Source organism: Scophthalmus maximus, chromosome 7 (genome assembly GCF_022379125.1).
Source record: "Scophthalmus maximus strain ysfricsl-2021 chromosome 7, ASM2237912v1, whole genome shotgun sequence".
In the NCBI taxonomy this organism is placed as follows: Eukaryota; Metazoa; Chordata; class Actinopteri; order Pleuronectiformes; family Scophthalmidae; genus Scophthalmus; species Scophthalmus maximus.
In genome coordinates this window covers 12,429,675-12,451,878 of record NC_061521.1, presented here as the reverse complement: position 1 = coordinate 12,451,878, position 22,204 = coordinate 12,429,675, and the positions used below count along the sequence as shown (strand labels likewise).

General features: G+C 43.9%; 2 protein-coding genes across 5 annotated transcripts; both read right to left on the bottom strand.

Moving 5' to 3' along the window:
- Nucleotides 1-640: 640 nt before the first annotated feature.
- LOC118314718 (disintegrin and metalloproteinase domain-containing protein 10) lies at nt 641-15,815 on the bottom strand. Of its 4 annotated transcripts, XR_004794705.2 has the most exons (18): nt 15,450-15,815; nt 13,299-13,449; nt 11,015-11,133; nt 10,692-10,850; nt 9,565-9,665; nt 8,447-8,596; nt 7,611-7,703; nt 7,329-7,512; nt 6,906-7,069; nt 6,609-6,792; nt 5,963-6,113; nt 5,677-5,860; nt 5,108-5,216; nt 4,806-5,026; nt 4,587-4,713; nt 2,986-3,969; nt 2,187-2,237; nt 641-2,035 (listed from the first exon to the last, which is right to left on the bottom strand). XR_004794705.2 is itself a non-coding variant. In XM_035641317.2 (16 exons), the coding sequence occupies exons 1-16, from the start codon at nt 15,514-15,516 to the stop codon at nt 3,776-3,778; spliced, it is 2,358 nt and encodes a 785-aa protein (XP_035497210.2). In that variant the 5' UTR covers nt 15,517-15,815; the 3' UTR covers nt 641-3,775. The 4 variants fall into 4 exon arrangements, 1 of the variants encoding a protein (XP_035497210.2); XR_004794703.2 differs by having other exon boundaries at nt 2,187-3,969; XR_004794704.2 differs by having other exon boundaries at nt 641-2,237.
- A 347-nt stretch (nt 15,816-16,162) lies between these two features.
- Nucleotides 16,163-22,200, bottom strand: fan1 (FANCD2 and FANCI associated nuclease 1). Its single transcript, XM_035641315.2, has 13 exons — nt 20,826-22,200; nt 20,607-20,747; nt 20,161-20,359; nt 19,843-20,076; nt 19,631-19,762; nt 19,414-19,522; nt 19,204-19,323; nt 18,927-19,091; nt 18,671-18,833; nt 18,475-18,578; nt 18,200-18,394; nt 17,395-17,523; nt 16,163-17,246 (listed from the first exon to the last, which is right to left on the bottom strand). Exons 1-13 carry the CDS (start codon nt 21,913-21,915, stop codon nt 17,112-17,114), a joined length of 2,916 nt encoding a protein of 971 aa, XP_035497208.2. The 5' UTR covers nt 21,916-22,200; the 3' UTR covers nt 16,163-17,111.
- Nucleotides 22,201-22,204: the final 4 nt, after the last annotated feature.

Here is a 22,204-nt window from a genome sequence, read left to right as displayed (position 1 = left end):
TCCCACTATTCTTTTCTAACGTCACACCCCTTTTTATCACTCAGTACAGCACATACATCCACCAAGGCCGAACAATCCTACACACGGTTGTCGAGTTCTTACAGTAGAAAATACAATAGACATCTTACTCACCCGGATCTGCCCCTTGATTTGCTTCCGCACCAAAATGTTATGGGTTCTTCCAAAGGCCCAGTCCCTCCAACATATATGATGGATTATGTTTAGTAGTTTTTGCATAATCCTGCTAACAAATAAATAAACACACAAGGGGTTAAAACATAACCTCCATGGCGGAGGTAAAAAAAAAAAAAAGAGAGAGAATGCTACAACTCATAAACAATTGATGCTATTGAGACTTACAGGCCTAATGCAGACAAAAAAAGTTGAATGTGCACTTTACAATCAGTTTTGACATTTCAACTGATTCTCAAAGTGATGAACATTTTCATATCAATATAATTGGGAGAACAGATGTGTAAAAAAAATAAACAATAAAAATAAGAAAAGCATCCGCACATTCTGATCTTTTGATATTTCAGAGACCTCCTATAGTGCAGATGCTTGTCCTTCGGTTTCTCCAGCAGACTTTGATTTGCTGGGTAGTGTTCACTAGAGAAATAGATTACAGCATTGCAGCAGAGATATTCAAACTTTTATTAACAATTAGTGCTGGAAAAAAAACAACCAGTGTAATCCAAGACTTCCTGTTTCCCAAATGCCCACATCTTACAAACTCCACCAGTTTGTAACATATCCGTTAAATGTCCAGCCATGGACTGTTCACGTGTTAATTCACGGAAGTGGAATCTGATTTCCTTCTCTGCACGAGATCTCATAACATGAGAAAACACGGCACCAAACAGTAAAACCAAAGACTGCACTTTACACTTTACAGACAGTAACCAGGGGTCTATTTTATTTTGAATGAGTCTTTTAATTAATGCATTTCAAGTACTCCAAAAAATTACATCTCTTTGCACAATACAATTTGAAACTTTTTTTTTTTTTTAGTAAAAATGTTCAAAGTGAACAAAAATTTCCGATACTGTATAAAACACAGTGAACATTAAAATCAGACAGTAGTATTACTTTTTAATCTTGTGTTCTTTCGGCCTACATCACCTACCACATTTCAACTCAATTTGGACATTTTCAGTGCACGTTTATCTAAAAACTTTACCAAGACTACGAAATCAAAGAGAAAAGGAAATTTACAGGCATTATTCTTCTGCTCTTCTACCCAAACCATGCCACAGGAGAACAGAGACAAAAATGAGAATGTAACATTGAGTCCATCACACTGAATTGTTTTTACCATTGATGATGGCGGAGGAAAAGTATCGTAATCAAACTCCAGTTGGACTAGCACATATAAAGAACATAAATAACTTAGAGGAGAGGAAAGTTTGTCACACATGAACATCTTTGAACAATTTACTGGGGAATTAGATACAAAAAATGAAACTGATGTATCAAAATGTAATTTTTTCATTTTTCAAATGAAATCCAAATTTCCGAAGAACTGTACAATTTTACATGTGAATCGTCTCGCGAGCGTGACGCAGCCCAGACGATGAAATTTAAAAACAGCTCCGTTTTGTACAGACGTGAGAAGATGTAGCGACAGCCGACACCCGCCCGGTTCATCTGCCATGTGAAATAAATTAACCGGCAAGACACGTTATTTTATAATGTCCCCTTCAGAGCACACGTGTGATTATTAAGACCATGAGGACAGTGTTGTACGATATTATTTGAGATTCGTATTGCATGCATTTAAAAAATAATAAGCATAATAATGCCAGGATAAAATAACGTCAGAGCAGAAAAAAAAAAGAATCCTTTGCTGAATACATCATGTAAAATCCCGTGCTTTACTTTTTAGTGTAAATCCACAAGCCAAATTATTTTGGTGTAAAAAATTTGCATCATTCATAAATCACAGGATTTGCGCAATAATATATCATGACCAGATTTATCATGTCTTCTCAATTGGTGTCTTCACTCTCCAGCATCCGCCTCAGGCTTTGCTGCACTGAGGAGGAGGAGGAAGAAAACACCTCAGGTGAAACAATCTAACGAAAAAAATAATAACAATCACGTCTCCTTCATTTCATCGTTACAGGCGCTTCCTATGCGCAAAGATCAGCTTCACGAAGTGTAATGGCACGCTGATGTAAACTCACACTGGGGCCTGCGCTCATGGGCTGTTATGGGGATTCAGTCCATGATGAGATCTGACCAGGAGAAAACTGCATGTGAGTTAAAAAAATAATATATTTTTTAAAAACAGAACAAGACAGCTGCTTTTCTCCTGTGAAACTAGTGAACACACAAGAGGACTGTGTCAGTGAGTAGTGTGACAATACTGCTGCATTACACCGCTCCTTCAACTTGTTTTAAGACTCACATTAATTTTTTCAAAGTAAATAGTGTTGAGTGACATACAAACATTACAGACCTTGGTCAATTAATAGTCACATTTAATAAATGTGTCTGCATGCCCACATTGAAAAGTTCTTAGATTCGCTATCTTGAAGAATAATAGAATGTTTTAATCTTAGTTATTTTTTTCTTTGTACATCCACACCGGAGTCATTTTTCAATTTATTTCCACACTCATGTAATCTACCTCTGACACATGAGACACTCTCATCTCTAAACTAAGCCACAGCAGTCTTCACCCTCCCTCGTCTTCGTAGCTGAACAGGTAGAATCATTGTACGCTTCATTTAGTGGTTATTCATTCTTTTTCATCAAAGACAGTAAAGACAATAAAAGGTGGACCAGACTAGGCGATCTTCCCTTTCTGTTCCCGTGACTCCGCACCTCATCTAGCTCGTTATGCAACATGATGTTAGCAAGACAGTTTTTAAAAAGATGAAGAAAAGGGGGCCTTGAACAAACAAGGCCTAAAATGTGGGGATATGGTGACTTTTTTGTTCAAATTCGAAACCTTGCAATCTGAAAGTGAAAGAGCTCCACCTGACTGGACGACCGCGAAAAAAAGAGAACTGGAAGGCCTCAAATCCTCAACGGCAACGTCCAAGGAACTCCTCACAACCATCAATCCTTCATTTATGTGTTAAGAGTCCTGAGAGCACTAACCAAAAAAGAAAAGAATCAAAGAAAAAAGTGAAGAATTACACATTTACAGTAGAAGAAATAGTTTGTTTTCACTTATGATACACTAAATATGTACAGTCACATGCAGAAGACTGTCTGCACACGAGACCGAAGCCTGTGTCTTTTTGTCGTTTGACATGTGTAAATCACAAAAGTGCCGCGAATCCCCTCTGAGTGTCTCTAGTTTCTGGCTTGAATGTCAAAAGGAAAAGCACAGAACAATATACCAGCAGCCACGGGGCGTGTCACTCAAGAAGACGTTGCAATAGAACCAAAAAAACGGGGGAGAAAAGAAAAAAAAACACGTCACAGAAGTTACTAAAGCTACACATTAACTCCTTGGCACTCCTTCAAAAAAAAAAAAGAAAAGAAAAAGAAAAACCGTGGAAAAAGATGCGAGGTCGCACTGCATTCGGAAATGGCTGATGGTCGAGTCAACTCCACAAAGAGCCAATCGAGCTGCTAGATAAGTGTTTTCTCTTTTCCACGTGTCCGTTTTGTCTGTAGATGGAGGATATGACGGTGACTAACAACCATGTCAGGCTTTTCTTTGGATGGAGTGACGCTTTTGTTTCCCACTGTAGGCACAAGGAGGAGCCAAGGCATTGGGGGGAGGTGGGGAGGGAGGGGGACCGCAGGGTGCAGGGTCTCAGCGTCTCATCTGGCCCATCTGATAGTTCTCTCTGGGCTGACGGTGGTGCCTCTGGGGCTGCGCCTGCCGCTGGGGCTGCCTCTGGGGCTGACGCTGGCCCCCGTGGCCGGCGTGACCGCCGTGCTGGTGCTGAGACTGTTGCTGCACCTGGGAGGCGGCGTGCTGCTGCGCTCGCCGTCTCTTCAGAGTGCCTGTCGGGAGGAGAGCTAGTTAAAAGACTTGACTATTCAAATGACGGCACGCTACAAACACAATCCGTTTCATTTAATGTCATTGTACCTTTGAGAAAAGAGCCGAATCAAACTCAATATCTAATCGTTTAGTGCATCCACAACAATGGAAGAACTTGTGAGGGTTAATATCAGGAGGGAGGAAACAACTGATCAACGGAAAATCTCTAGAAATGAATCATACCACCTTGTTGACATTTGCAGGCATTAAAGTTTGAGCACGCAGCTAACACATACGCACATGGTGTGCCGATAAAAAAACACTCAATTGTGATTACAAAGCTGCCTCTGAGCCGGAACAAACATGTCAAACTCTTCTTGAGTAATCGTTGGGGCCCAATTTAAGAGATAAAGTACCCTAAACGATACCCAACCCTAGTTAAAAAAGATAATTTTTGCAGGATTCTTTCTCTTTGCTGAGATTTGTCAAAAGTTTCAACAGGTTTCTTTTTAAACATATAAACAAACAAAAACATTGTTCGGTGTAATGCAGAGGCATGTGACGGTCTATACATACTGTACGTACGTATCATGTCAACTACAACATTTGAATAGAGTTTGTAAACCTATGGACTCACCCGGAAGTGGTTTGGGAGGAGGAAGTTTGGGGTTACTGCTCGGTGTGTGCACACTGCAGATCTTAATGAAGCCAGCCATGAGCATGATGAGGGCGATACCCATCAACAACACCGCCCACCAATGAGCCTGGAGAAAAAACAGACAATAATCAATACAAAAAAACACATTGGAACCCTCACTAAAATGTAACTGATCAGGTTATCAGAATCGACACGTACCACGATCCACTCTGCAATGTTCTCGTAGAGCTCTGGGTTGAAGATGGCCTTCTTTAGCCTGGCAAGTGGCCCGTCTGCATCCACCAGGCGGCATTTCATGAACACGTCGCAGTAGCCCTTGAAGTCGTTGCAAGGCGAGCCAGCAGGAAGCGTGGTCACTTTCTTGCTGAAGAAACGAGCCAGCCGCTCGGACCCGGTGCTGCTGCATGTGTTTGGACTCACTGGGGAGACGCAGATCCATTAAAACATTTTCAACGACAAAGACAGACAGTTATCAAGCTGGGAAAAGGTAAATGACTCACTCTTCTCCATGCAGCACACGTGGCAAAGCTCGGTCTCGTCCTTGCCATCTTGGCTGGCACACGTGCATGCCTCAAGACCATACTTCTCACAGATGGAGCCGGAGCAGCCCTGTTGGGGAGGACGGGCGAGATCAGGCACTGACTGCGTTGAATATCCATCCATCCATTCATTCATTATCCATACTGCTTTATCCTTTAAGGGTCGCGGGGGGCTAATGCCAATCCCAGCTGACATTGGCGAAAGGCAGGAAAAACCCTGGACAGATCACCAACGTATCCCAGGGCCGATATACAGAGTCAAACAACCATTCACACTCATGTTCACACCTATGGTCAATTTAGAATCTCCAATTAACCGAACCCCAGCCTGCATGTCTTTGGACTGTGGGAGGTAGCCGGAGAACCCACACAGACACAGGGAACATGCGAACTCCACACATAAAGGCCCTTGTTAGTGTGAACCGGGATTCGCTATCAGGGGACAGTGCTGACTATTACACCACCATGCAGCCCGTTTTGAATATGAAGTTGCTATAACCAGGGGTTCCCAGTGTAGTTCAGCTACTCACCCCGTTGAGGCAGACTTGAGTCTCTCCGTGGCAGGCGGTGAAGTTGGCCTTGGGCTCAGACGTGGGGCACTGAGCACCGACTCCGTTACATATGCCCTGGTGAGCGCACTCCGACTCCTCCCTGCACTTGTCATTACGCCCCTTGTAAGTGCACTCGGGGGTACAACAAGGACCCTGGCTGGGACTGGTGAGGGAGGAGACAAGTGTTGAGTGATCACAGATGAGCTGGCAGGTCTTGACTATGAAACATCGAAAAAGTTCACGCAGAAATAACATCAACAGCTACCTGCAGACTTGGCCGGGCTTTAATTTGCACTTCTTGTTGTCAGGCTGGTTGGCATCATAGCAACACTGATCTTTGCACTGATCGCTGTAGCCACAATCACACTCCTCTCCTGGCTCCACCAGACCATTGCCACAGATGGGCTGGCCAGACTCTGTTTAGAGAAGGAAGAATAAACATGGAGTCTGTAAACTTTGTTTCACAGAAGACTAAAAGATGTCTGATGAGAAATCAGACAATGACTATGAAAACCAACTTAATACAAAAACAAAGCACATGAAAATCAAAAGGTGAGAATGCCGTGCTGCAATAATAGGGAAATAAAAATCAGTGTATAGGTGTGTTCAAATAAAAACCCAAAGCCCAGTGCTACATTAAACCCAACACTCACTAGTCTGTTGGTGGAAAAACTGAAATACCAGGCACCAAGACACTTTTTGGAGAAATACCAATATTGGATTTTCAAAGCCAACACCAGCTACAGCAGTCTTAGTCACATGGATTAACTCTCCAGCCATCACTGGGTTTAAAAATCTCCTACAATCATCAGTACGGGTAAGAATCTGATAATGTCGTGATTTCTGAAACAAAGCTTGGTACCGACAGTTACATTTTAAATCCAAGGTCAAACACAAACAAAAAAACGTACCAACAAAGCAGTTGCCTCTCTTTTTTTCCAGAACCTGGCTGATGTTGCGAACGCTGCAGATGGAGAACTTGTTGTTGTTGAGCTTGTCTCCCGACGTAGCTCTTGCATACATGATATAATTGCCCTTCTCCTTCTTGTCTTGGCTCTTGGATTCTCCTGGGGTGCACTCAGATCCAGAGTCGTGCTGAGAGTGAGAAAGAAAGAAAAAAATCACAGGTTAAAAGAAGAAGGGACAAAGTGTACAAGCTCCCCAATAAATCTTGCTGCGCATAAATTTGAATCATCTAAGTAACTCACCGGGGAACCAAAGTTGTGTCCTACTTCATGCGCAAAAGTGATGTGGGAGACTTTTGGAGGTACGTGGGAGGCGTAGTTCTGTACAGTGATTATACCAGTGTTCAGAGACTTCTTTTTTCCATCTGAGTAGAGCTTGCTTTTTTCACAAATGCCACCAGAGCTCCCTGAGAAGCAAAAGCACAGGTTGGAACAAACTTTCCAAAACACAGCAAAAAAATTAAGGACCTTCCTCATTACCAAAGGGAAATGTGATTTTGTTCAAGACAATTATTCATTGAATGAATAATCTTATATTCAACTAAGGTTGGGTTACAGCCCAGTACAATGAATGTGATGTGTTGGATAAATGTTTAAAACCTAAATATCTTTGTTAGTTTATTAATGGCTCTAAAACATCACCGATGATACGCTGTCTTTCAGTACCTGAGGGGGCTCCCACCCAGGCCAAGCCCAACACTCCATCATCAAAGTCTCTGTCGGTGAAAACATACGCCAAGCAGTAGTCGTCGTGGTTCTGCTCTGAGTTGAGCTCAAGGAACTTTTCGACGCCAATGTTGGAAAAGCGGAACGGGTTTGACCTGTCCCTGTCGACATTGGTCGTGTTTATCTGTGGAGGAGAATGAGGATGTGTTCAAAGGCGAGGCGTGAGTGACACCAAACATAAAATGTAAAACTTAAAAGTACATTTATCAATACAGAACTTACCCTGATCCTTTTCACCATGAAACTTATGTTGCGAATGCCCATGAAGTCTGTGCCCTGATAGATGGCATCAATGGCCTTGACATGACTGGAGATCTGAAATTTAAAAAAAGGTATCGCACAGGATTAAGAATTAGATGGGGAAAAAAAGCTTTGGCTGTGACGTTTTAAGATCCTGTTAATTAATCCACAGCATCTCACTGACAGATTCAGTCAAACATAATATAACAGAACAGTGTGTGTTTGTGTGTGTGTGTGTGTAGAGAGGTAAATAACACTTTATTGTGTGCAGCCAATGATAATTTTCATAATTGATTCATCTGTTGATCATTTTCTCGATTAATCGATTAGTTGTTTGGTCCATAAAAAGCCATAAAATTATGAAAAAATCGTGTTTCCTCAAACTCCAAGATGATGTTTTGTCCACACACCAAATATATTCAGTTGACTGTCATAGACATAGACTCATCTAACTCTCGGCAAGAGCTCCAATATTTCCAAAACCTTTTACTTAAACATTCAACATTTTAATTGTGCTTATACCTTCATTGACATTTGCTTTTTTTTAAATCTTTTTTTGACTTCCAGGCTCTGGATTTAAATTACAAACAGTAAACCAGGCATTACTGCAACCCAAAGGGAACCCTAGAGGGATTTCTTTGTTGGGTTTTTTTGTCGCTCAGTTATGTGCTATGACTCACCCCTCGCACTGGGTGGTGATACTAATTAGTCATATTTGATCTGCCTCTGCAGCAACATCCCCAGATGAAATCCCTCCACACTCACTGTGTAAATCTGGTGGAGGACGCCGACTGTTTGTGTGTGTATGTGTGTGTTACCTGAGCAATGACAGCCTCTCTGGTCTTGTAGTACTTAAAGAAGAGGTGGTCAGTCTGAATGAAAAGCTGGCAGGTGTTTTTCTCAGCCTGGGCCATCCTCCTCTTCCTCAGCAGCACGGGGTCGTTGGAGCCTGCCTCAATGTGGAGCTCCTGGTGTGAGCAGCACCCGAGATAGAGAGAGGGAAATAGATGGTTAAATAAAACATATATATAACATTTTCAACCAAACAGTGGCTAAATAAATAATGACTGGTATTTTTAGGCTGTGGTTTTTCTGCAGCAGCATGTTCATGGTCTGCAACTGTGCTGAGGAACATGTTCTTCTAATGTCACATAAGAGGAAAAATAACAAATGCAAACTGAACGTCTAGTCGAGTGAATGATTTTGGCTCTGGGGAAATTTATGTTTTAATAAACTGAAACAGAAAACTGGTGGGCGCATGTCTCCCATGTGTGCAGCTTTAAGTTACTCGAGTTTGTGTATTACATTACACACAATAAATACCCAGTGATCTGACTTAAATATAATCTATATATTTATAGTATGTAATTTCAATTACACACAATTTAAAAAGAAATTGCATTGCATCAAACCTCTAATCCACTTCCTCGTTAAGTTCTCACACACACAGTCACACACACACACACACACACACACACACACACACACACACACACACACACACAGACACGCACGCACACGCACGCACATTTGCACACACACACACACACACACACACACACACACACACACACTTGCACGCACACACATATGCACTTCTTGTAAAAAAAAAACGTCACAGGAGTAGTACTGTTACTTTTTTATTGAGTTCAGTCATTCAATATTTCCATGGGAATAATACTTCCATGAACCATTTGCTATTTGTTGCTATGTGTTGTGTATTTTTTTGGGGGCGAAGAACAACTTTCCATTCAGATACCGTCTCTTCAGATAAGCCACTAATTCATCATGTAGACAACCATTAATTAAGCTGAGATAGGATTTCTCTCCAGTCAATGTAATTTAAACTTGCACAGAGTACAGTGTAAAAGTAAAAAAGAAAAGCTCTCTTTCCTTAACACGGTGAGGGTTAATTGTGGTGTGTGGTGAAGTTCACCTTGGGTGGCTCCTCCATGGCAGAGGCTTGGTACTTCTTCATCTTCTCAAACACTGAGCTATCAGCGCAGCCTCCTTCTGGGCCATACTTGTGGGGGTAGTCTTGAGTGAGAGAGGCAGACACAACATTGTTAGGATTATGGGAGACAATGTTAGCTACTTAACCCCTTGAGTCACTCTATTTCTGGCACTATTCATGATCAGCTAATGGATGTACTTACACGCCACTTGAGCCTAGATTTGCTGTGTGAGCTGTTGCTTTCCTGTCTCTCTCATTAGCGATTCTATTCACATTTCTGTTTAATTTGCCCCTCAGCCACATACTATATGTACACAGATGATTTGAAAGTACGCGTGCCGGTGGAGTGAAGTGTGTGGTGCTCACTAGCAGTGTAACCAACATTGTAAAGACTGCTTAAATGATCCAGTAGCCCAAGAGAAAGAACGTGTTACTCATCTAATGAGCACCTCGGGTTTCTCAGCTCCCTGGGAGGAGATTACAACAGCCTGCCTCCAACAGCTCTGCAGTCCTAACCTTGCACTTTACCGATCGCACATTTACATATAATAATAATGCATTCAATGACACATAATCATTGGTTATAAGAAAACGGGCTGTCAAAGGCTAAATCCACACTACTACATTTTGCTTTAACACGCATCACTGCTGCTGCGTTTGGAAACGTTGCTCACTTCATTTTGGTTGAAAATTCCAGGTCTGTGCTGTAGTATGGACGGGCAGGAACAGAGACGTTGATGCAGTCACACACACTCGCTGTCTGGTTAGTTCTTAGCAGTCAAGACTCAACTACCAGCAGTGAAAGCAAAACACTTAAGAGTTCCACCTTGTCATCAGTCCAAGAAAACAAAACTGTTGCTTTGACTAATGTTCATTTTTCTCAAATTAACCAACGGGCTGCAGAGTAGACAATCTGTTTCTTACTTACACCACATTACCAATGTACGTGAACGGTCATGGGATATTTGTTTTTCCAGGTGTGTTAGTATGGATGGGAATGATGACTGACAAGGAGATCTTTTTAGTTTGAAAACGCCATTTTAAAATGAAAATGTATTTGCATGGACGTAGCCAAAGTATTTGTGTAACTGAACTTGCTGGGGACTTACGTATGTCGTCTTCGTGGTAGATGACAGAATGGAAGGGCACATCTTTGCCCTCCAAGTATCTCTCAGCAGGCTCCACGTAGTAGTTGCCCTGGTAGCTCTGAATGAAGCCCTCAAACTTACCATCCACAATGGAGCCATGAGTCATGGTACCTTTCTCACCTGGGAATCCAAATGACAGAGGTACACGGCTCAGAAGATTCACATAGGATCAGGTGTTCATATTTCAGAAAATACAAGCAACAACAAAAGGAATTTACTGTTTGGCTTTGACTATTAATAAATACACAGAAACATGTGGATTTAAATTAGAAGTACAGCCTCACCATAGATTTCCCCAGTGTAGATATGAGCGGTATCATATGGAATTTCTTCTCCTGAAACATCCACCTTTAAATCTTGGGCAAACAAGGTGGTATCCCTCTTCATCCGTAAATTGAAATGCCTAAAATCAAAGACAAAAAATTTACAGTATGGGAAAACTTATCTATATTGCAGTTTGGTTCCTTGATGTCCAAAACATGTCTCCTGATTTATTCATGTCATATTCATATTCATGAGAGTGAGCCTATGGATTTGGGTGCGGATCTGAATTTGGCTTCGCTTTGGGAGGTAAGCAATATTCCCCCAGACCTTGAGAAAAGGGAAAAATGTAAATGAAACAAGAAAAAGGGTGAACACAAGGGCATGGTTTGGCATCTAAGCTGTATTCTGTGCAGAGGGTAAACTCAAGATTTTATATTTTAAGGGAACAGAAAATTAGGAGATATTGAAACAATGCTGTTTTGTGTTGATCGAACATATGGCAGGGAAACAAAGATTTTACAGTAAATCTATGGTTTCATGTAACTCCTACAGAGTGCTATCATTGTGCGCTTGTGTTGTGTGTACAATACTGTTCTATCGGTCAGAGCACAGCAACTAAATTAACTGCAACAGAGGGCATTGTAAAAATGTAGATATGCAAAATATGGTGAAACTTGACTCAAATATCTTGCCCTGTATGTGAATAGAAGCTATTGAATCAGTGTTGTTATAATTTGGTCTCAGGAGGAAAATCTAAGGTACACAAAAAAAGCAGTAAAATAACAGCTATTTCAGATAAACCAGGAAAAAGATAGCTGCACAAAATGTGGGTTGCGTGTCTAACTTTGTCACAAAGTCAAAAGGAAAAGGAGCTGACACATTCCCGCTTTTCAAAGGAACAGACATCTTCCGCCAATGTGCCTGTTTGCACAGCTCTTATCGCTCTCCTCCTTATTAAGGACCATCAGAGTTTGGGAACAGCAGGCTCTGCTACAGGCAGGATGATAAACAGCCTTTGCCAAGCTCCCAGCCAGATGGTCTTGACTTTGTCATGGTGAGTGTAGGCACTTTCTATCAAACACCACCACCTCTTCAAAAGACTGGATGAGGAACCACGATAAGGACTTTGTATTTCCATCCAGCCGTCCTCTATACCTGGAGGAGGCTCCCACCCAGGTACCAAATGTATGAAATCCCCATGGAAACAATCGATCAGACAAACACATTGCACATGGTTTCCATTTCATCTGTCATGCCTGTATTTAGAATGTGGCGGGAATTCAGAACAAACCCAAACTATGCTTGCAACTAATAAATTATTTTCATTATCGGTTCATCTCACAGTAAACAGCAAGACCCCAAGAGCCCATGGAAGTGAAAATCCCATTCATATTCTGATCAACATTTTGATTATTAGCCATAATATCGTGACCCTCCAAGGTAGATTTAACACCAGCAATGAGGTTGTGAAATGATGGTGCCTGTACCTGTAGAAGCTGCAAGTCTTCTGATCTCAACCTTGTTTTAAGAATAAAATGTTTTATTTGCGATATCATTGAGAAGTACTACACTACCCACAATCCTAAAGTGTAACATTTAAGTCTCTGATTGGTTGGAAGTCATGGACAGGCAAAAACAGTGGTTTATGGGATGAGTAGTTCCATCACTCTTAAAGTAATTACGTTCAGTCTTTTTTCCCGTTTTCCAATTTTTTTTTTGCTATAAATAAAATGTTTTATGTAATGATTCATCTCGTGGTTTATAGCCTTAAAACTCTTTATATAAGGATTTTATGAAATATCAATGAATTGGGTATTCACTTCTGGAACCAGAGCCGTTCTAAAAGTGGGCAATCAGTGTTGAGCTCAATATAGGCTGCGCTTTATAGTTTGTCCTCTTTTGTCCCAGTCGGGATTCTGTAGTGATTATGATGCTGGTTTTCCAGTGATCAGATTAGTCAGTATTGGACTGGTGACTGGCCTTGATCTTATTTTTTTTTTCTTCTAATGAGTTTCCAGCAGGAAAAACCAGAGTTAAGCCTGAAGTTCAATCGATGACCGAAAATCCTGCTTCAAAGTACAGGCCTCAGGTCTATGATTTCATAAAACAGGATTAAATGTAAAGAACATTCAATCACTCCTCAACTCTCTGCTTTAGCTGGCCTCCATCTCTAATCATAAACAATGTAGATATGAGGGATGTGCTGTGCAAAATAAACTGACAGGTAAAAAAGGAGATAGATGTGGAGATTTAACAGACAAGAGATGCAGAGACAGGTTCATATTTGAGACAACAATGACAAACCTTCCATGAGCATGAAAATCTAAATGAAGGAACTTGTCTTCATGAGAGAGCGCCCTCTTGGCCCTCTGATGTTTGCTGTGCACCAGCTCCGTGTCGTATGACAGGCCTTCATAGTGACGGATGTACTTGTTCAGGGGGTTTCTGTAGTGTCCTGTTTGAAAAGAACAAGGAAAATTCAAGGAAAATGAAATATTGTGAAATATATACTATTATGGAATCTAAGAATATGACAACAGTCATCCCAGGTGTATGGATCTTATTGACCCTGTTCAGACTTTAACACCCATCATGAGAGATCCGATCACAAGTGGACAGCACTAAGTTCATCAGTTCACCTGGCCTGAATGCTCTCCTGTGACCACTTGTGATCATGTCTCACTTCCCACTCTATCTGCAAACACATGTCCCTAAGAGTTCATTACACAGAAAATAAAGATTTTTTGTCCAATAAGGTATCATAAAAACTAATGTCCAAGTATCTAAATGAACCTTGGATGATCACAGTTCAATTAGATATAGTTCAAGCGATAAATAACCATAAAGTATGCAATGTTTCAGACAGAGTAAATAATTGAGGCATGGTACAAGTAAGGATAATTCAGGCGCCCAAGAAAACGGGTGATGAGACAATTGACAGGCAGGATTAAAATGATGGAAACTGACAGAAAACTAGCGTCGCCTGTGTCTTACAATCCAGCTAAATCTATTTATGACACATGGATGCCAGTTTTGGATCTGTGCTAAACAACTGCCCACAAGCGTCAACGCATAAATACTTTGCCACCGGAGGAGTGGGCGGTGGGCTCGCAGGTTCTTGAGCACCTCCACCCATTTCACCGACTCCCTCATAGGCATCCTGACTAACCCCAGAGACCATTCAAGCCCCACTGTACCTACATATTTACCCTGTAACACAGATCCAAACGAAAGTATTTTCAGTTGGTGTAATTGGTACTGTCTGACCGGTAATTATACCAGACAAGTGAGCCATAAATTATAGGATCCACTGAAACTATATTACAAAGATGGGTAAGCCGGGCTTCGGCTACTTCTCCAGTCATGTTGTGCATTATGAAATATTTAGCTACTGACACTTAATTTTTTATTGGGGTGACTATGAGAAGTGAAGACTGTTCCTGAACACCTTCATTTCACCTAAATCTCGAGTCAACACAAGACTTCCCAATTCCTCGGCTTGTGTCATCTCGCTGCAACATCAAACACATAAACGACATCATAACTGAACAATAACGCGGCGAAGCACAGACACACAGATGTGTTGATGTGCATTTCCCCACGAACAAGTCTGATTTCTACTTCTGACAGTTTGACAAAGGGAAGATGTACACGTATCTCACATGAGGAACGTGGGCACCGATTAGCTGCATGTATAAAAGACAACATACAGACAGATTTCCTGTCACTTCAGCGCATTAGTATTACATGGAACAGATGCCTGGTGCCACATAGGCACGACAGCCAGGGCAGTATTACGCGGGGAGGTCATTTTGATTCAAACAAGAAGCACTGAGGGTTATTTTAAAGATTATTTGAAAGATGCGAAATTCCTTGCGGCTAACGCTATTGTCAATTGGAGCAAATTGGCACACAGCGGCATTGACCAGAGGCAAGTCGGACACCAGCGCCGTGCCAGCGTCGTGGGAACAGTGGACCGAGGCCTGGTTCGTGTCACATCCCGTCCGAGGCGTCGCTGGCCGTTTGGACAACATTGTTCACGCTAGCGGCTAATGGCTTAGCTAGCGCGAAGCTAACGGTCCGTTCTCTGCCGGTCGGCCGCTCCATCTTCTCACAACAATGGCTGTCGGCGCTGCTCGCACGACGACGACAACAACAACAAGACCGAGCCCGAACCCGACGCCGGGGGGAAAAAACCCATGACAACGCGCGGACACAAGCCGGCGACGTCGCCTCGCTTCGGCGAACTGCGCCGAATCCGGGTCCGCGTTTGCGCCGAGTGTCGTCCGTCCGCTCGAAGTGAGAGACGGAGAAAAGGGTGCAGCAGTTCTGTTCACAACAAGCAGGCCGCACTGATCCCCCCCTGCTAGCTAGCGCCGCTACCCGCCGCTACCCGCCGCTCCGCGGACCGAACACGAGCGCCCGGTGCCTCTCTCCGAACACCGCCTCACTCACCTCGGGTGTAGTTGAGCAAGCACGCGAGGAGGAACACGTTCAGAAGACGCATGTCTGTTAGATCCATTGTTCGAGCATTGATGCCGTTCACACTTTATTGTCCTACTTCGAGAGGCGCAGACGCCCTGTGTGTTTATTGCAGCTTCCTCTCATCGCCTCCCCTCTGTCTCCCTCTCTCTCCCCTACGCCCTGACGTCAGACGCAGACCAGCTCGGCATCCCTTCCCCCAAACGCGTCCAAAGACCCGGGCACTGCAAGCAGCGCTGACTGCGCCGGGCCATAATGTATTGTGATGTAATGTGATGGTGAATCTTTTTCCACCGTCGCAGAAACTTTCAAAATTGGGACAATAAAACCAAAGTCGACCTCTGGGTATTCCAGAGTCCACATAGATCACATCAAAGGAGTTCTTTAAAAATGAAGCGGTGGTGCAAAGTAATCAAAGACATTAACTCAAATACTTACCTGATGACACACTGATTTTTCCATTGATCTGGTTGGTCAATAATTGACTTTGGTCTCTTATCTTCTTTTTTTTTTATAGGTGACATATTATGCAAAACTCACTTTTTCAGTGTTTGTGATGTCACAGTTGGAGTCTTTTGGGGTATAACCCAGCCTGCAATCTGACAATCCCCACTTTTCTGGTGAAGGGGGCGTGACATTTCCTTACATGTTTTGAAAGCGTGTTGACCAATCACAACAGACTGGGCTAACTGGCCAATCAGAGCAGACTGGGGGGTTTATTGAGAGGCGGGGCACAAAGAAATTCAGGTGTTTTACACAGGTGGTGAAAAGAGGAGCTGCAGGAATGGGCAGAATGAGAACACTGATGCCTTTTCTGAAATTAGAGCATGAAAACCTTTTCAAGTGGTAACCCAAATTAAAAGTATGAATATGAGCATAATATGTCACCTTTAAGCAAAACATTTTCAAGGTCAAATTTCGAGGGTTTGCTGTTTGTTTGTCTTATTTTGATACTAAACAGATTTGTTAGTAAGACCAAAGAGACAATGTAATTATGGCAACTTGAGCGCTGGGAAATTGAGATGGGTAACATGACATTTTATAGACCAAAACATTATTCAGATAAAACAAACAGCAGTTTAATCAATAATGGCAATAATCATTAATTGCAGCGCTATTCTTTCTTTGTACCACCCAAGTTTTTTTTTCTTGAAGAATAGTGACAAAAATGAATATTTACAGCTACATTATCACAGTAATTACTGCATAACAAACTCGTACAGCCATCTTATAATCCATAAGCAGCCAACTACATGTTTATGTTGCTTGGCAACCTCAGATCCTGTGAATGTAGTGTTGGAAAAGACAAGGAAACGCCATCAGATTTGTGTGGTCACTGGATCCATTTCATCAGCTCTGGTTGACTGTAAGCTATTTCTGATCATGGCAGTTGTCAGTGATCATCGCCGCATGATGCACCTCTTCCCTGTTGGAAGCAGTGGTTGACTTAATGATACCAAACTCACAAGGCACACTCCTCTCCACAACATTCCCTATACTCAAATAGGGTTAAATGTGTTATGTTAGGAAGATAAATTGAGCATCAACATCTGGTCAAGACAACCTGAATCAGAATCAGGAACATAAATCTTATTTTAGCAGCAAAATCTCTTCAATCAGTTCCTCTGTGTCCGTTTATTCCTTTATTCCTCGTGCTCCGGAAGCTGCCACGTGACACACCTCCACATCAGCCCCCAGTTTCTGAAGCTCATCCAGCCAGATCTGTTGCTTCTGGGACAGCCGGTCACTGGGCCCCTTCACCTCCACCAGCTAAAAACAACAAGACAACTTGTGTCACAGAGCTATGTGCAGTTTAATCCATGTAATCGGATATGAAATAATCAGGTACCGCAAAGTGGTAATCCATACACAAAGGAATACAGCTAATTAAAACAGCTAGGATGTGATGTTTTCTCACCTTGTAGGTGTTTTGGGAGGTGTTCCATACCACCAGATCAGGCAAACCTCCACGACAGTGTCTGTAGTCTTTTGACATTCTTGTCATTACTCCTCCTAAGAAGGCTCCACCAAGGCAAGACACGAGGGACTGAAAACATCAGTGAATAAAAGCCGTTATGTTAGTACCTACATTAACACATGTAGACAAATATCTAATGCTGGTTATTTATTGAAGCTTATTAATGCATTATTCTGTCCAGCTGTAACTACACACAATGTAATAAAAACAATATATATCTGTAACTTTTAGATTATGTATAATGTCATATACCGTGGCTTCAGACTCCTTCACTTTTTGTTGTAGATCTAATTTTTTCCGTTTTTGCACATCAATCTGTCTGATGTCAGTACTTTTTAGAAGCCCCTTTGGCAGCAGTTACAGCTTCATGTCTTCTTAGGCGAGTCTCTACAAGCTTTGCACACTTTGGATTTGGGCAGTTTATCTAATTCTTCCTGGCAGACCCTCTCAAGCGCTGTCAGACTGGATAGGGAATGTCTGTGAACTGCCAACTTCAAGCCTTTCCACGGGTCTTCTATTGGGTTTAAGGCTGGACTGGCCAGAGGCTTTCCCTGAACCACTAATGCGTTTTGTTGTTTTTTTGGCTATATGCTTTAAGTCATTTTCGTGCCAAAAGGTGAACTGTCATCTCAGTCTCAGGTCACATGCACTCTGGAGCAGGTTTTCTATAAGTAACTCTCTGTATTTGACCAAAGGGTTGGGGCGCAAAGGATCTTAATATATTTGCAAGATTGACAGCATATACCTGTGCATGTTGAAGGGATGAGAAACGCTCCCAGTTGACCAATGAACACACTTTCCCCTCCTGTGAGGTCCAGACATCCTCCAACATGCTGTGTAGCGTCTCCACAGACGCTTCGCTGAGTAACTGAACACGTGAATCAATCGCCTCCTTTCTGTTCTCATAGAAACAGTCGGTGTAAAGATCCAGTGGACATGTCTGTGAGGAGAAACAAACATGAGTTAAAACTCATTTGGCTGCATGGCTATTCAACAAAACTTATAAGGAGCTTATTTTACCTGGTATGGGTTTCGGAAAACGTCTGGAATACCTTCCATGAAAATGATATCCCACAGCAAAAGAGCAAACAATGTAGAGAAAGTTGAACCCTCACCATGGATCCCTGTTCCGTTAAAAATGACAGAATATTGTTCTTGTGATCATAGAATAATCCAGATGTTCTTAGTTTTTCAAAGGGAAAGAAAAGTTGTTTAACTTGGTCAAAACCCTGCTGGCGGTAGTGTGCTAAAGACAGTTCTTCCACAGAACATATTACAGTGGCGACATCACCCGCTTCCCCCTCTCTATTTGCTGGTAAAAGAAACATAGATTTCCCCATGCCTCCCTCATGAGGAAACAGCTGCCCTCGGATCGTCACCTGCAGAAAAATCACAAGCATGAAAATAATACATATCTTCAAAAAACCAACAATAACCACCAAGGAAACTCAATACCGACATAGCAAACTCACATGTTTGACATCATGGACATGAATCGTGGGTAAGTCTTTGAGTTGCGGGCGATACTTCTTGAAGCTGGCAGACTCTTTCATCCGAACAGCTCTCTGATGCAGGGAGAGCTTGTGTCCTGTTCGAACCTGGGCGTCTGACAGCCCATCTCTAATAGCACAAATAGCCTAGGTGCAACAGAAAAAAACAGTAGTCAAACAAATGAAAACAACATCTAATGCTGAGCACGTAAAGAGATGATGATGATGAGAAGGTGGAACCACAGACAATGCAGCTCACCCGCTCAGGTTTTTTGAGGTGCTGGTGAAGGTTTAACGCAAGTCTCTCCCACCATCGCCCGCGGCTGTCGGGACAGTAAACAGACTGCAACAATAACGACTGCAGCTCCTCCACTGCTTCCTGTAACACAGAATTATCCCATTTAATCATGACGTACTCCAGACATGGTTACAATTTGTGTGCAAGTGTGAGGGGACGAGGTCAGCAAACCTCGTATTGACGTAGCCTCTGCAAGATCTCCACCCCTCTGGATAAGATACGTGTGTAAGACCATCCTGTAGTGAAGCTGCGCAGGAACACAGGCAACTCTTCCTGGTGTCTATCCAACACATTGATAATGTTAATGTTAAACAATCACATGGGACTCTATCAGCGATTCAGAAAGAAACAAATGGATAAATTGAAAAATAAATTGATTGCTCATCACCTGAGGTCATGGTTTTCCTTGAGTTCCTGCCAAGCACTTTTAGCAGCAGTGTAAAGCTCCAGGGCCTCTTCCCACTGACCTGCCTGCATAGCTGAGTTGACCTCTTGCAGGGATCGCATGGATACTTCATATCTGGTGGGATGAATGGAGTTAGAAGTATATATTCCTTCTTAGATTAAAAATACATTGAAGTGATCTGTGTTGGCCCTCACCTGATCAGGTCCTCTCTGTCCTGGAACACCTTGGCTGCACGCTGCACTGTGTAGTCGGGGAAGGCCAGGCGTCCTGAGTTGACCAGTAGGATGGTGAAAAGTTGGCCCTGCCCACCAGATGCCATCTCCTCCTCATCCATGGTATCCGTCAGAGAAAACAGCAGGAGGATGCGAGAGAAGACTGCGCGAGGACCACGACACAGACGCACGCAGGAGCCCGCGAGCTGCTTCACCCTTTCACGTTAGAGAGACCAGGGGGTGAGATCATCACTCCAATACTAGTACTGCAGATAAACACAAAGCAGCTGATCATTTCACCTTTTAAGGATGACTGCCCTGATGTTCTGAGCAGGGCTCAGAGAGAAGATGGACTTTTGTCTGCTCAGTTGAACAAGCCCGTCCACAAGCTGCTGTTTCTGAGTCCCAGAGCTGCCCAGATGGAAGCTCTTAGCCAGAGCTTTGAGCTCAGGAGCAGGCAGGAGATCCAGAGCCTCTCCCAGGTCCTCAAGATCGTTCTCTTTGAGATGGAAAAAACAATCAACATTAGTGGGCATCGAAAAGAAAAAAAATGAATTAATGTGCACGTTTGGGTTGATGTGCAGTTTCAGGACACACAAAGTATAGACTACCAATAACTAGTTTGTCTAATTAAAAATGAATGCAAGGTAAATGTGAAGCCTTTAACAACACACTAAACGGCTGAATCAGCCACAGAATCAGTTGTTTTTCCCCCAGGAGTCTTTATTGTCACTTCATTTATATACCTGACTGCAGAAAGCCACTTTGAATCAGCTCCTCGGCGACGGGTCCCAGGTCGCTGCGTATCTCTCCATAATCCAGTTTATTTACTCGAAGCCACTTCAGCTTCCTCTGAAAGAGCCGCACATACAGCTTCTGCCCCGTGGCTGTTGGAACACACGTGAACAATTAAGCCGGATTCCATCATGGTACGTTAACAGCCGAGTGACATTCCGCCGGCCTACCTGATAGCCTCTCAAAAGCCTGCACGAGAGCCATGTCGTCTCGGTTGAACAGAGCCCCGTCGTCCTCGTCCTGCAGCACGGCCTGCAGCACGCTGCGGAAGTTACGGAGGTAGTAGGGAGGCGGGGGGTGAGGGCTCTCGACTGCCCGGCCACCGGTGGTTTGCTCAGACAACTCTGCCAGTGAATCGCCGTCGACGACGGCGGCCCTGGTCTCCCGAGGGTCCCCCGGCGTCGCAGCGAGGTCGGGCGAGGTGGCGACAGTTCCGCGCTGCTCCGCATCGACTCCCTCAGGCCCACCGCTCCTGTCACATTTGGCTCTTTTCCTGAGATCGGACGCCTTGCCGGCGGAGGCAGGTTCCTTTCTCCTCTTTGCCAGTTTGGTTTGCACTTGTGGACGTTGGTGGAAAGTCTCTGGTGACGGGGATGTCTGTGTAATGTGGTGTCCTTCGTCCGACCACGGCGGCTCGCCCCCTGCTCCCGGAGACTCGCCGGTGGCGGTCGTCGGGTCACCGGCAGCCACGCGTTCCTCTCCGTCCTCCGAGTTCTGAATCGGAAGGTTTTCTTTCTGTGAGCCGCTCGGTGTCTCCGCTGGGCCTCTCTCCGTGGCGAGGCGCGGTGACGCGTGTGCGCCATCTGCCCGTGCGCTCTCCGGTCCGGCACGTCTGGACAGCTCGGACGAGAGACTTCTCGGGTCAGTCGCCCTCGCCACAGATTGACTCTTTGTCTCGCGAGAGGCCCGCTGGGAGTTCTTCTTTTGGAAATAAGGACTGGTCTCGGCCTCCTTCGCCCCCTCGTCCTGTGCTCGACGCGGCTCTGGGGGTGACACCTGGACGCTCGGCACCACACCGCCGTCCCCTCTGTCAAAGTTCTGACACTGCAAATCAATGTGCTCATTGATCCTGAATCTGGGCACCAGGAGGCCACACAGGGGGCAGGCCAGCCGGGGCGGGGGCTGGCTGCTGAAGAACGAGGCGATGGGAGCCGAGGACGCGGCACTGGCACGGCTCCCGGCCGGGGCACCGCCTTTCCTCCTGCTCCTGGACAGCGACAGACTTCGCCCGGGTTTGTCTTCGCCCCCCCTCTCGGTCATGGTGCGGGCGGTGAAACGACGTCGGACGGTCCACCGGGGTCGCACCGGTGAACGGTCGGCGTGGAGGTGACGGGACTGACAACGCAGTCGAAGCTAACTTGTCTCAGACATGAACACATTAGACGCAACACGTGTTTGAACCGTAGCACACGTGCAGCTTTCGGAGATTCACCCGTGTTATAAAAACGCCCCAAAAGAAAAGGCCAAAAAAAAAAGAAGCCACTGTTAATCCTGTCGACGGTTCAAAACATTAGCCAACTCGCCGGTAGCACTTGGGGGAGAGGAGCTG